This window comes from Cebus imitator, unplaced genomic scaffold, assembly GCF_001604975.1.
Source record: "Cebus imitator isolate Cc_AM_T3 unplaced genomic scaffold, Cebus_imitator-1.0 Scaffold119, whole genome shotgun sequence".
Lineage (NCBI taxonomy): Eukaryota > Metazoa > Chordata > Mammalia > Primates > Cebidae > Cebus > Cebus imitator.
The window spans coordinates 3,218,791-3,234,538 of record NW_016107434.1 but is presented as its reverse complement, the minus strand read 5'-3'; the positions used below and the strand labels follow the sequence as shown (position 1 = coordinate 3,234,538).

Genomic DNA, 15,748 nt, shown 5'->3' with positions numbered 1-15,748 from the left:
TATTGAGATTCTTAGTTCTGAGTTTGTTTTTACATTTGTTTTGATAAAAGCGTATTTGGAGGCAGAAAGCTAAAAGGGTGTTCAGTCTTTCTAACCACCTCTTCCCACCCCACCGCTGCCACTGATGAATGTGTGAAAAGCACTAGGAAGAGCACTAGACCGTCCTCTTCTTACTAAAGAAATTAAAGCAGGATATATGACCATGAAAGGAAATAACTCATAGGTTTGCTTACAGCTCAAATTACTAGAAACAATTACTATGTGCCTTGCCCATTAAGAAATCTTAGTTGGTGACCCATTCACTATGATGTCTGAGGGCAGAGAATTTAGTCTGTTTCTTTCGTTGATGGAACCCCAATACCTGGTACAATGTATGGCACATAGTAGGTACTCAGTAGGCATGTATTGAATTGATGTATTTATTGAATGGATTCCTTTATGATAAACTCCTTAGCCAAGCATTCTAGGCTCTTTATCTCTCACTTCAATCTGTATCTCTCGTCTAAGCCCCATTGATATAATACAAAAATTCGCTTTAGTCAAAAAGTTCCGTATGTTGCTGCAACCATTTTCTATGGTGGTTCTTTGAGCACAGAGCTTGTGGAACGGATATGGATCTTGTAAAAATGAAGAAGAGGTAGAACTGGCACAGGACTGTGGGAGAGTGGGGTAAGACTTAAGTAACCAGAGAGGGAAGAAGAGAGAACTCTAGATTAGAAAAGCAGATAGGCTGATAAACGTTTCCGTTCCTCTAAAACTGTATTCTGACTTAACTAAGCCCGTAGGTCCTTCAGCTCATAGGAAAAGAAACAAGTTTCTTATCTTCTTAACAATTGCCTATGTACATTTGATTTATAAAGCAATTAAACATATTTGATTTTGGTTAATTATATGTAGGTCTTATTGCTACATTCTTCTAACCTACCTATGCTGTTTAAGTGGCTCAATACTTATCTGTTGTTCTTAGGGGTCCAAAACAAAAAACAGGTAACTCTGACCTTAACAGCATAATATCTGAAATCTTAAAACAGTCAAGGCCATATCTTTCACTAAAATACTCCACAAGTGTTTAACCTATAAATGAAAATATTCTCAATGTAGTCTGTTATTTCACTATGTATTGGTTTTTAATAGTTCATCTCCCTCTCACAATGATCATTTAGTAGTAACTAACTTCAGAAATCAATTTAGTTTTAATTGCCAAATACTTTACAAAGAAAAAAACAGAACCTGGGGTGACTTTGGCTTTTAACACTGGAGCTCCTGGCACAGCCTGTTTCTAAGGCAACCTTGGTGGTCTAGCAATAGCGTATGCGAGTCTTCTGGTTGGACAATAAACAACATTTGTGGATTTGTCCATGACCTCTCCCTGTTATGCACTGCCAGTCTCTGGTGTCATCATTAATTAGGCTTCACGTCTCCCATTTGTCTACTAGAAAGCATCTTGGATAAGCCAAGTTAATAAATTGGAGCAGGCAAGCTGCCTGGCCTCTGGGGCGTGTGGCTGTGTGGGTACCATTGGAGGGCAGCCCTCTCCTTTGATCGTGTGGGCAATTTTAATTCTAACAGGCCACATGGGAATCCCAGCCCGTGAGGGTGCAGAGAGGACCTCAGAGTACAGCAGTGGAGTTGCTCTCGTTTGTACTGGTTTCAGTTTCTAATTTCAAAACCGTGAGGCTCAGAGGCCTAGGAGAATTGTTTCCCATTTTGCTTCGTCTTTCCCCAGGACTTTGCCTGCATTCTTCAGTGAATTCTCACAATGGGTGGTGGAACTTCAGCACGGGAATGAAAATCATTATCCCTATGTTCTAAACAGGAGATTTGCACTGTGGCATATTTCCGTAAATACAGTGCCCAGCATCTGTAGCAAATCATCCCAGCCATGATTTGCTGTTCTGACTTAGACATGTTTCCCAACCAATTTTACTAAATCATAAAAATAACAATATTTATGAGCCTGGTTGCGAGTGCCAGGCATTCTGCAAATCACTATGTATGAATTATCTCATCTAATTCTCATATCATGCCAATGGTTGGGGCAGTCCCCATTTTACGGATGAGAAAAACAAGCCACAGCCCACCTGAGCCCCAGTGGGTCTCTATCCAAGCACAAGCTCTTTACCACCCACATGATATGGCCTCATAAAATGTGAGCAATTTGATGGGCACCCCATGGGCTCTGTCACCACATCTAGCACAAAGGGAGAGCTGCAGCAATCAACCCTGTGAATTCAGGCAAAAGCGGAGGTATTGCTTTTGTAATTGGCGAAACAAGCTCTGCCTTCAGCTCTGCTTTCACCAGGTGAAGTAACCTTGAAGGAATTATTGTTAGGCCTGCAATTATATCCTTTTAGTAAATTGCAGGCATGCTTTACCTTATGTTCATGAAAAACAATTCTATATAAATGAAATTTTTGGAATTTGAATGTAGTAGAGGGTTAAATAAAGAACTCTTCCCAATTTATATTGTGTGAATTTCTAGCTTTTCTTTAACTGTATTCTCAGAATCATAGCTGGAAATAATCAGGAAAGTTTATGTGGCCACAAATGTTCATTGAGAAATGCTGTTTCCTTAAAGCAGATGTCTTTCCTACTTCCCTGGCTACCTTCAGAACTATCCAATCAGGATAATCGTCTTTGTTACCTTGCTTGTGCCTCATGGGGTGAAGTGGTGGACGTTTCTGGGGTTCTTTAAAATACACTCAACCCTTTCAGATCATCTTGGGACACCTCATCATATTTGAGGAATACAGAGATGGTGATCCGTTGGTGCACCCACCTCCTGGAAAGCAGTGGGTCAGGGGAAGGAAGAGACAAGTAGGTCACGTTGCATCTCTGGAAAGCCCACGTGGAGTCTGGGTCAAATTGCTAATATATATATTTTTGAGACAGGGCCTCACCCTGTGAGACTAGGCTGGAGTGCAGTGATGTGATCATGGCTTATTGCAGTATCAATCTCCCTGGGCTCAGGTGATCCTCCTACCTCTGCCTCCTGAATAGCTGGGACCACAGGTGCACACCACCGTGCCCAGCCAATTTTTGTATTTTTTGTAGAAACAGGGTTTCACCACTTTGCCCAAGCTCATCTCAAATTCCTAGGCTCACCTGTGTCTTGGCCTCCCAAAGTGCTGGGATTAGAGGCATGAGCTACTGTGCCAGGCCAACGTTGCTAATTTTATTTAAACTTTCCTACATGTGGGAATCCAGGTAAGATGAAGACACCTTTTTTCTTATTTCCCTTTCTTTTCTTTCTTTCCTTTCTCTTTCCCTCCTTTCTTCTTTCCTTCCTCTTTATTTTTCTCTCTTTCTCTCTTCCTTCCTTTCATTCTTTCATTTTTTCTTTTCTTTCTTGTCTGTCTCACTTTATTGCCCAGGCTAGAGTACAGTGGTATGACACTGCAGCCTTGAACTCCTGGGTAGAAACAACCCTCCCACCTCAGCCTCCCATGTAGCTGGGACTACAGGCATACACCATCATGCCTGGCTGACTTAAAATTTTTTTGAGAAACAAGGTCTCACTGTGTTGCCAGGCTGGTCTTGAACTCCTGGCCTCAAGTGATCCTCCCACTCAGGCCTCCCAAAGCACTGGGATTACAGGTGTGAACCACAACATTCAGCCAAGATAAGGAAATCTGATGCTTTGGCCACATACATGAAGCTCTCTAGAGAAGTTTGGGGATAAGGAAAGGAATCCTGCATGATGACCTCTCAGGAATTAATGTATGGACTTTTACGTAAATATGTATAATAAAAGGTAAAACATAAACACTATGCCGAAGATAATAGAGATGTTCGAAAGATGCAAAAACATTGGGTTGAAAAATGCTTTATGGCAATGGTGGCATCTCAGAGAAGCTTTTTAGGAGGAAAAGGACTTTGTCAGATACCGTTGAAAGTATGTATGGCAAGAGAGCAGAGCAAAGAATCACATGAATGAAGACATGGAACTGGGAATGCCGAATAATATAATTTGAAAACATTGAACAGCTTTGGTTTGGTTAGTCAAATACACATGAGAAGTAGAGCTGAAATATGCCGTAACGGAAAAGGTCCTAAATCCAAGGCCCTGAAGTTTGAATTTAATTGAATTCTCAATGAGAACTCATTAATCATAATAATAGTTTTATCTTCTTTTGTACCTTTCCCCCTTTGTTTTCAGGGGATGAGATGGCCTTGTAAGTTATAGGGACTAGAGGAAACTTAACAAACTTCAAATTTAACTCTTGATCTCATCTGTCTCTTAAAAAAAATAATCCAACAAGATACTTCCCTGCTATTCTCTGTCTCAGTAAATGGCACTCCCAGCAACCCATTGCTCACCCCTTTACCCTTCCATTTGCTTCACCCCTACCTTGACTGAATCAGCAAGACCTATTCATTACATCTGCAAAATATATCCCAGCTCCATCTACTCTCTTGCTCCTTGGATATCACTCTAGCCAAGAGTGCCCTATTTTGAGAAAAGAATGGTAGTGGAAAGGACATACTTGCCATTTGGCCACAGATCCATCTACTTCAAAAGGGGTGAAGGGCAACCTAATAATAGCAGACAAGTTATAAAGTAGCTAATGGAGGGAGGACAAAAAACTTATAAAGAAAGGAAAAAAATTGGAAAAAATGAATGTTTTAAATGATGATTTGATTGGATTTTTCGAATTCATTCTAGTTGTCTCAAGGTAAAGATTTGTATTTTTTGTCAGTTTTTTGTTGTTTTTGAGATGGTGTCTCACTCTGTTGCCCAGGCTGGAATGCAGTGGTGTGATCTTGGTTCACTGTAACCTCTGCCTCCGGGGTTCAAGCGATCCCCCTGCCTCAGCCTCCCAAGTAGCTGGGATTACAGGTGCATGCCACCACACCCAGCTAATTTTTTGTATTTTTAGTAGAGATGGAGATTCACTGCATTAGCCAGGATGGTCTTGATCTCCGGACCTCGTGATCTGCCCGCCTCAGCCTCCCAAAGTGCTGGGATTACAGGTGTGAGCCACCTCACCCGGCCTTGTTTTGTTTTGTTTTGTTTTCAGTAAGTTAAGTCATTTTTAAAAAATTAGTCTTTGCATCCCAATGGACAGGATTTTCTAGATAGGCTTGGAATGGTTGTCAGAATAGCTAATAGCAGATATTCTACATAGCTCTATTAAAAACTCTTAGAAAGAAACCATGTCAATAGAGCCTGAATTTAGGTACTCCTGTCCTGTGATGTACCATCCTTGTATCATGACAAATCCCTAGATACCTCCGAGAATGTAGGTGATTTTGACCTTGACTCAGAAAATGACAAAGCATTCCCTCAAATTGTGCTTTTATTTTTAGCACCACTTTATAGTCCCCAGAGTTGTCTAGTTGCAATTTAGTTGGCAATATTGCAAATGAAAAGTTTCAGATAACTAATTTCAGAGAACAATTAAGTGGCATCTTTTGCATTTTCTGTATTTCTGTACTGACATGCTTATTGTTTTGCCTGCAATAATTGTTCTGAAATGCTAGTTTTAAGTATGCCAAATTATTGGATAGGAATTTGCCAATGTAAATAAAGATCTCCTTCCCAGCCTTCTTCTTCCAAGATGCCTTACCTGTGTGTTTAAATTCTTCTAAGACATGTAGTGTGTATTTCTCTATTTTGTGAACAAGGTGGCATGATATCTTTATGGTGAAATTCCGGTACTTAATTAATAGGCTTTTGAACAAGAACATATCTAATTTTTGGCCGTAGTCAAAAGATAAAAGTAATCATGACTGAGCTCTAGCTTTGTAGAAGCGAAGATTTTCTTTCCCCTGTGTGTGCTGCAACTGGCACAAACACATAGGAACCTTGGGGAGATATCTCTTGCCTGGGTTAACTACCTTTTGTGATGGTGATCTATGAATTAGTGTGGTTTCCATGTAGCCAAATCATAACTATCTAATAAGGTAGGTCATTTTTTAAGTCAAGTCACCTCAGACTTGATTATCAAAAGGTATTCTATTACAAATTTTAGACAGCATATCTGAAGTAAATTGTAAAAAGTATTTCCCACGTGTTAGTAGAGGATTAAAAGGAAGGCGAGATGAATGGGAAGCAGGAAGGACAGACAGGGTTCTCCCTCGGCTTAGTTCTCATGTTGGGGTACATGTGTCACCCTGGCCAAGTTGCTAGTTCTAGACAACTTGGATGCCTGCGAATTTCTGCAGTATCTTTTTCAAGCTCTACTTTTGGAGTATGAATCTGAAGAAGCTCGTGCCCTTAATTCCGTGGGACTAATCCTCAAATAGTTTTTGCCTCTCTTTATCTTTGGGAGAACAGAAGCAGAATATTTTATCTATCCTAGGTCAAGATTTTTCTGGATCTCTAGAAGCAAAATTGAAGGATTATGTATTACCCTGTTCCTCCAGAGAGGTGTGGAATGAACTAATTATTTTTGTTGGCTTATTATTTCTGGTTTTTTTTTCCTCCCTGGAATTTGGACAAACAGTAATTGACAAGGGGTGTGCACAGATGATACCCAAGTGCATAGCACAGTGCCTGGTCCATAGCAGGAGCTGAGCAAATATGTGTTCCTGAGTAAGTCTAATTCTAAATTTCTTTTCACAGCAAGTGAAAAACAGATGGTGGTGGTGTGCAAGGAGTCTCCGAAGGAGTATCTCCAGCCTTTCAAAGACAAACTAGAGGAGTTCTTCCAGAAAGGTAGGAAGCTTTGTCAGCAGCACATACACACAGCCCTGATTTTCCATTCCATGAAGCTTTCTCTGAGGCTCACAGCCCTTGCATCCTGACCACAGGCAGCTCTGGTGATTTCATTAGCCCATCTTCCCATGGTGGTTACATACTCAAAGTAGATGGAGTTGTCCTATAGCTTGTATATCACCTTTCAAATCCATTTTAATGTTTTAAATCCTTTAATGTTACTCTGGCTTTTATAAACTCTCTGAGGACAAACTTTTGTCTCTTCAGGGAGCTTAAGGGATTTCTCAGCCCATGTTGACCGATAAATAATGTATGTGCAAGGTAGATGCAGTCATGTGTTTGCGATTTGTGGTCAGCCTGGACAGGCGGATGGTGATCACCTTCCTGGTTTTATGAGTGTAGCAACTTGGAAACTTCTGTTATATTTTTCATTCCTTTTCGGATAGGAAAGTGAGGGCCAAGTGAATGTCACACATCAATCATTGCTACCCGTCAGCCCTCTGAAGTTAGTCTGTGGAAGTGATATGCATGAGACTCAGCACTTATTGTGAAATCTTAACAGATTTTCTTCCTTCACAGTTTTGGCCTGAGTATGGAACTTTTGTTGATTGGGGTTAGTGAACATGGAAGTATCATATCTTTTAGATAATTCCTATTCTAATTTCTCAAATTCAACTTAAGATGTAAAACAAAAACAAGTGCAGGGTTGTTGAGGCAGCTTTCTTCCTTGCTGGAAAGCTAGAGGAAAGACACACAGGAGTCTTTGGGGATATCTCAACATGCTTTTTCTATTACTGAGTAAGGCCACATGGGACCACACCATCAACAAAAGACTGTTAAGCAGGGTGAATGCATAAAGTGTGGCCAAACCAGCTTGAGAATTGGCAGGGAAATTCTCAGTCTATGAATCCGAGGAACTCCATTCCAGCTGCTACTCCCTTGGTGCAGAGACCATTGCTCCCTTCTCCATGATGAAAGGTTGTCTGTAGTGAAGTAAGAGAAGTCTGATTTCTCTTCCAGCCATTACAGAACCTCACATATGATGGAAGAAATGCTGTCAGGCAAAGAACCATCTAGAGAGCAAAGATATCAATACTTATGTGCTATGTGACTTTAGGAGATGGGTTTTATAAGTGACTTATCAAAAAATACATCATTATACTGTGTAAATGTAACCTAAGTAGCCTGAAGGAAAGCATGGAATACTTCCCTTTGCTGATCCGAGTTAATACTGTTGGCTTTTTACATATGTAGAATTAACTTGAAATGAAGCTCATGTGTACTTGAATTCCATTTTTGTTTTTAATTGCTATTCTATTTCTAGAAATGTTGTTGTCATGTGTATGTCGGGGTACTATCTGCCTACATACTGTAATGGCCTTAGAATCCTGGTTCTGCAAAGCAGCTAGCTTATATTGTGAATTTTATTTTTTTTGTTCAAAAGACATAAATGTGAATAGATTTAAAATCTTGAGAATGTTCTCTGGTACCTTGGAAAAGGAATTTGCAAATCCTCATTTGGGACAATGTGCCAGCCTCTTCTCTACTAGGGCTTTTAAGACAATTCTGGTCTATTCAGAGAAAGGGAATTTATGTGAGGGAAACTGGATCTTCTGTCAGTGGAGCAAGGGTATGGCCACAGTAAGCTATTCTAAGAAAGCCCTAGAACACTGGTTCTCAACTCTATCATATAGTAGAATCACTCGGGAGATTTTTTAAAAATCTTGATACCCAGGCCCAACTCTAGACCCATCGTCAGCATCTCTTGGGGTGAGACCAGGCATCAGATTTTTTTTTTTTTTAATCTCCAGGTAATTCCAGTGTGGAACCCAGATTGATAGCCACTACTGTCTAGCTTAGTTCACCTGTTAATGTGTATTCAAAGATTTATTCTGAGCCTCCTATATGTTAGGCTATGTGATAGACAGAGAGTACTAAGATTAATTGTATGCTCCTACACCCTCTCACAAGGAGTTTCTTAGTGGGAAAATGTCTATAATTTAATACAATCAGCTCGTCTTTAACCGACAGGTGAAGTAAAAGGGACACTGGGAATAACATCAAATTATGCTTAAAACAAAACCAGCCAAAACAAGACACAAAATGAATTTGAAGGAAACATTACCATTCTGTTTAAAAATTAAGAATATAAAAATATATATACTATTGTAGGAATCTTAGACACTCCCAATATCATATGGTACAAAAGTCCACTGTTGAAATAGCCTGTTACAATTATTTCATTACTTAACTCATTTTTTTTTTTTTTGATAAAGAGTCTAGAATGGTGCTGTTCAATGCGGCAGACACTAGCCACAAGTGGCTTTTGAGCAGCTATAATGTGGCTAATGCAAACAGAGATGTGTTACTAGAGTAAAACACACACTGGGTTTTGAAGACTCAGCACAAAAACATGTGTAAAATATTTTATTGCAAATTTTTTATACTGATTGCATGGTAAAGTGATATTTTAGATATATTAAATAAAACATGATTAATATTAATTTGTAGGTAAGTTAATAAATATGCTAATAACCTGACAAAATATATTAGCTAAATTATATTTTTCTTCTACTTTTTGAATGTGGCTACTAGAAAATCTTAATTATATTTGCGGTTCACATTATATTTCTGTCAGAAAGTACTAGTCTAGAGGCATGGTCCATAGGTTTTCCTCAGTTCATGCCTACACTCTCTTCTCATTGTTGCTCAGCCTTCTCAACTTGAATCTTAAGTTTTTGGAATGCAGAGTTTTTCGAGCTAGCCCCCTGCGCACTCCGGGCCTGGCCCTTGTTTGGCTCTCAGGTGGGACTGCTTAACCAAAGGCGGTGACAGCATGCTACTTCATCAGACTATTACCTCTGCAGTTCTGAAATGTATGGTTTAGGGTCCGTGGTGAAGAAATACATTATAATTCACAGCAATATGCTATGATGTACGCGCTGGGTTTTTGCCAAGTTATAGTATATACAAATGGAATATCTTCTCGCTACTATTTAGAGTTCCAAATAGTAGTCCCTCTATTACATAGATATTTCACTGTTTCATAGAAAATGTAGGATTTTCTGTTTACCACAAATATGCACTATTCACCATGGTTAATCAAATTTCTATGACAATTGTCATACAGTTTTAGTATTTCATCTATTATTTATTGTAGGAAATACCATTATTACATGTACTATAGAGAAAGAAAAAGTGCTTCCATAAGCCACAGCATTTAGACAATAAGATGTACCCCAATATCAGAGGCTCTAAAATGTGAAAATTCTATCACTCTTGGAGTTGGTGTAATGTGGTACTGTAATTAGGGACATAGGATCAGAGAGGAAGAATGCCCAACAATTTTAGGTAAGACTTTCAGCAAAGGAGATATTTTTGTTAAGACTTGAAAAAGAGCAAAATAATAATGACGACAGTGATAGTGCTAACTAACATTTACTGAGTGCTTCTATCTGCTAGATACCATGGGGAACAGAGCAACTTATTAGTCACCATGACAATCCTTTGAAGTGAGTACGATTACCACCCTGCTATACAGATGAGGAAATTGAGGATTAGAAATTCTCAGCAGACAGGCTACGAAAGGCATTCCAGGCAGAGGAAAACACTGCAAGTCTCAGAAGGATGAAAGACATGATGTGTTTGGAAATGGCAAGTGACTTAGTGTGGCTAGATCACAAGGCATATGAGAAGAACACATGACCAAAAAGGAGATAAGAGTCATAATATGACTTGCTGAAGAATCTGAACTTTGTCTGACAGGCAGCATCTAACATTGAAAAATAATGTGTACAGGAGTGACATGATTATGTTGGATTTGTTTGTATTGTTTTGGTTTGTGCATTTTTTTTTGGGGGGGGGAGGATGTATCACTTTGCTTTTTGTTATTGCTAAGAAATACATTACAACTAACAGTAATATCAAAAAACAGAAAAGTAACAGATTAGTGAAGAATTTGAGCAGAAGCAATGGCAAAGCTAAGGTAGGAGGGTCACTTGAGACCATGACTTTGAAACCAGCCTGGGCAACAAAGTGGAACCCCATCTCTACAAAAATTAGTTCGATGGCGTGGTGCCTGTAGTTCCAGCTACTTGGGAGGCTGTGGTGGGAGGCTTGCTTGATTGAGCCCAAGGGTTCAAGGCTACAGTGAACTATGAGTACACTGCTGTACTCCAGCCTGAGCAACAGAGCAAGGTGCTGCCTCTAAAACAAAGCAATGGCAGTAAAAGAAAGAAAGAAAGGACGTATTTGTAAACAGTAACGGGCTGTTTTAGGCATTACAGAACAGAATAATTGGATATATAAAATGAAACAAAGGAGAACAGCATAATTCCTTTTTCTTGCTTCGATAATTGGCTGGATGCTGATGAGGAAGACTAGATTTGAGATGGAAATCAGTGAGGTCAACTTTAGACCTGTTAACTTTGTACACATGAGACACAGAGGTAGAGATGCTGGGTTCATGGGAGAGAACGAGATGTGACTCTAACGGTAGCAGTTCAAGTCATAGGAAGAAATGAGATGACCCAAAGAAAAGGGTATAGAATGAGACAAAACCTGAAGTATCAGAGTATCTGAGCACAGGATATCATATAATAAATGTAACTGAGAAAAGACACTTCTGTACTTCTATAGCACAGCATATACAGAGTGTTTTGCAAGAAAGCTAATTCTCTATTAGAATTCTTATCACTCATCAAATTTTAAGCAATTGTGTTCTTTATGCCTCAGAAGTCACATGCGTTGTGACTCAGGATTATTTTTACATAAGCTGCAATTCAGCTCTTAATGATCCTGATGATTTTTCTTTTATAAATCATATCCTGTTGCCACACTCAAATGGAGATGATGTCCTTATCCTTATGTCTTTTATCATTCTTTTCTCAGAATGCCCATATATGGTGTTATTTGACAAAACTGTGGTACTTTTTCTTAATGAATTTCATTTTCTGAGCAGAATTGAAAGTGATTTTAATGGCACACTTGGCAGGGTTGCAAACTCCATGATATCCATGCCTTTTTTCTTACATGTTATTGTTTGTTTGTTTTTTTTTTCCCCCCTGCAGTTGGCTCTTGTTGAAGCTGGTTTATAGCTTACTTCAGAATAACCTTGTGCAGGCGTTTTGTGAGCTCCTACTTTTCCCACCCTCAGATCAAACATGGTCATAATGATATGGCCTTCAAAAACGTGATGCCCACATTAAAAGTCCCAGTAAACATGGCAGGGATCCTATAATTAAAAGAAGGCGCAGAGCAACTGATTAGATCCCAGGTATAGATCTTGTAGGTGGTCTTTCCATGCTGTTAAATTGGTCATTTGTATTTATAGCTTTGGCAGGGAGGGCTGGAACCAAAACTGGCTCTAATCCCAGCACTCTCCCACACTTGGCCTTATCTCTTTCTCCATTAGTATCACTTTGGCAACCATGAATGGAGCCAATTTCTAAATGATTCTCCATGAGCTATTCTAGCCCCAGTCTGTGAAACTATTTTCTAAGTTTCTTTGACCAGCTGAGATTAGAGATATTCTTAATATCAAAAATTATTTTTGTTTACCTATGTAAACAAAAATGTGTACCCCCAAACCTAAAATAAAAGTTAAATCTGTTTTCTAGTAAAAAATAAATTTACCAGGCTTAAAATAAACAAAAGCAGTAATTCCGATTTTCTACATTGAATGCAAAAAGAATTCTATAAATAGATGAGTAGTCCATGATAGCCAGGACTGTATCTGTTTTGTCCTGTTCACTTACTTGCCCCAACTTAATATAGGCTCAGCCTGTCCCATGATAGGTGTTAATAAGTATTTTTTGAATTTATGAACAAACATCTTAAATTGTGTAAAGTACCTAGAGGGTTTTTGTTCCCCTCTCCTTGGGTTTTCTGTTTAAAGCCTTTCAGAATTGCTGAATTGTCTCAGGATCTGGTGAGGTATATTTTTGGTTTATAATACATTTCTGTGGTCAGATCTCCTGGATATAGAATCATCTTTCTATGTTGGGCATATGCGTATAATCTATTCTTAGTAAATACTTTAGTCAGTTTAGATTGACAAAGGCCATACTTAAATCTCTAAATTGCAAAATAAGAGCAGGTTGTTATGTAATCTCCTCAACCCCTAGAAATGTAGAAACAAAACTATCTGAATTGCCATATTCAACCACTAAGGTTACAGAGATCAGGAAAGGTCAGTAATCTGAGCAATGGAACTTGCGAGAGGAAATAATTCTGACATTCTTTACAAAGCTTGTGGAAAGAAGAAATATGGCTGGAGAACATGCACTCTCCATGAGCCAAAATGGGTTCTTATATACCTCACTGCTACTCAAGAAAATACCAACAGGCATGCTTCCAGAGATCATCAGATAGCCAAGAATTAAGGTAATCTCTTGTGACTTCCAGATCACTTAAGTAACATAGCAGTAACCCTTGGAAGATGAATAAAGCTATTTGGCCAGGTGTGGTGGCGCATGCCTGTAATCCCCACACTTTGGGAGGCAGAGGTGGGCAGACCACCTGAGGTCAGGAGTTCGAGACACCTCACCAATATGGTGAAACCCCATCTCTACTGAAAGTACAAAACTCAGCTGGGCATGGTGGTGTGCACTTATAGTCCCAGCTACTCTGGAGGCTGAGACAGGAGAATCTCTTGAACCTGGGAAGCAGAGGTTTCAGTGAAACTAGATTATGCCACTGCATTCCAGCCTGGGCCACAGAGTAGGACCGTCTCCAGAAAGAAAAAAGAAAAAATTATTTCATCAGAGGTCTATTAAGTAGGCTTTTATCTGAAAGGGTTAGAGGGTTTTGTTTGTTTTTCCAGAAATTTCTGCTAAAGGCCCATGTTTTCCCCCAAAGTCAGTTTCTAATGACTATCCAGTAATGGAGCTGCGAAATTATGGTATTTCCATACAATGGAATACTAAACATCTGGGTTTTCTATTTTTTGAAAAAAAGTCGGTATGTATTGCCATGGAAGGATCCCTAATATATATGTTTAAGTGAATAAAAGCAAGTGTTAGAAGAGTAGTTATGTTATTATTAGGTATATTATCTTACCATTCAGATAGATGAAGCAAAAAATGAATACTGCCTAACAGTGAGAACAAATAAGAACTAACCTAAGAATGATACTCAGGTGGTCCTCACCATAACACCCATGTGGGTTGTCTGTTCTGCTAGTTAGTACCTATGTTATTGTCAAATATTTAGGCTATTACCCATAAAACTAATTAAATAGGTTCATTGCTGTAGCAGGTAGAAAATAGATGAGGTTCACAAGTATGTGCAGCTTTTTCATAAATTTGAGTGTTTTAACCAATGAATACCTCTTAAAATATTAAAATTTTTTTTGAAAAACAACTTTCTATAGTACTTTGCACTTCACATTCCCTGCTCCCCCAAGATTCTGCTTCCTATTCATTGCTTCTCCATTGATGTACCAACTGGAGTCCCTTAGCCACCTGAATCTAGAATTGGAAACCAAATGGTCTTACTCGAAGCCTCATTACTTTTGGTGGATGCTGGACCAGACAGCTTAAAAGGAAATCTGAAGGTCCCTTATGGAGCCAGATCCATGAGCTAGTACCTTGGTTTCTTTCCTGTGACTCCATTCGTCAACTTCGCTCTGGATAGCTCTATCCAATGGAATCCTCCCAATCAATGAAAAAAATGGAAATATTTAAAGGCATCGAGAGCTCAAGACAGTCCAATACACACACGTGCACACACACACACGCATCTGCTGGAGCCCCTCAGTTCTTTCTCCTTGATTTGGATTGACTTTACTTATTTTGCTCATGGTTCTATCATCACTTCAGTTTCAGGCATCACACTTTTGTGATGTTATTATTAGGTAAATAACAGGAACCCTAATTCACACTATGGTCAAGAAGAGGCCTCTACTATGTAGGGTGTTTACCTATTCCTCCTTTTTTCTTGTTGCCATAATCCTGTTCTTTATTTCATTTAGGCTCTTCATTACACGGGTGCTTCAATGTACACTTTGATGAACGTACCAAAGTCAGAGAGTAAAGATCTTATCTCAGATTACCCCGACACAGACCATCCTTTAAGCCTAATCACTAAGAACCAAATCTCAGTCGTTTGTATCTTAAGATCATTGTCAGGATCTGACCTCTTCCATGGGTATTTGCATTTTAGGCCTTAATTCTAATTTTTTGAAGATTGTCTCCTTGAACTCCTGACCTGAAGTGATCCACCCACCCCAGCCTCCCAAAGTGCTGGGATTACAGGCGTGAGTCACTGCACTCGGCCTTGTCTCCTGTTTTTAAACACTGTCTCAGAACTACATGCAAGTGGAAGAGAGAAAATAGTGGTCGGGTTTGGAGATGATACTTATCTTACAAATAATATCTTAACTCATACATGGTCTCTGCTACAGCTGCAGCAGATATTTACACACACACACCCCTACATCTTTCCAAACTTATGGAACCAGATTATTTGCTTGCCTTGGTAGAACAGGGGATTGTACCTTAAACTGGTTTTTACAACTTTGAGTAAGCCCCTTAACTGTCTAAGAATTCAAGTATTACTAAGGACAACCTCATTATGGTGTTATTGGGTAATCTCTTAATTTCCCTTTCATCATGGTAGAATCCAAGATAGTTTGATGAGACTCTGGAGCTGCAAAGAATATGAACTAATTTTTTTATGAATGCATAGTATTCCATTGTGTATATGTACCACATTTTCTTTATACAGTCTATCATTGATGGGCATTCGAGTTGGTTCCAAGTATTTGCTATTGTAAATAGCGCTGCAGTAAACATACGTGTGCATGCATCTTTATAGCAGAATGATTTGTATTCCTTTGGGTATATACCCAGTAATAGGAATGCTGGGTCAAATGGTATTTCTGGTTCTAGGTCCTTGAGGAATCACCACACTGCCTTCCACAATGGTTGAACTAATTTACATTCCCACTAACAGTGTAAAAGCATTTCTGTTTCTCCACAGCCTTGTCAGCATTTGTTGTTTCTTGACTTTCATTTAATAATCGCCATTCTGACTGGTGTGAGATGGTATCTCATTGTGGTTTTGATTTGCATTTCTCTAATGATC

At 39.1% G+C, this 15,748-nt stretch overlaps 1 protein-coding gene across 2 annotated transcripts in view; it reads left to right on the top strand.

The window, feature by feature from the left end:
- The window catches only part of FMN1 (formin 1), a 421,043-nt gene that overhangs the window by 330,448 nt on the left and 74,847 nt on the right, over positions 1-15,748 (top strand). For both annotated transcript variants that reach the window (XM_017539536.2, XM_017539537.2), the window contains one exon: positions 6,569-6,661. In XM_017539536.2, coding sequence (XP_017395025.1) covers positions 6,569-6,661 — 93 coding nt within the window. The remainder of the gene's footprint in view (positions 1-6,568; positions 6,662-15,748) is intronic.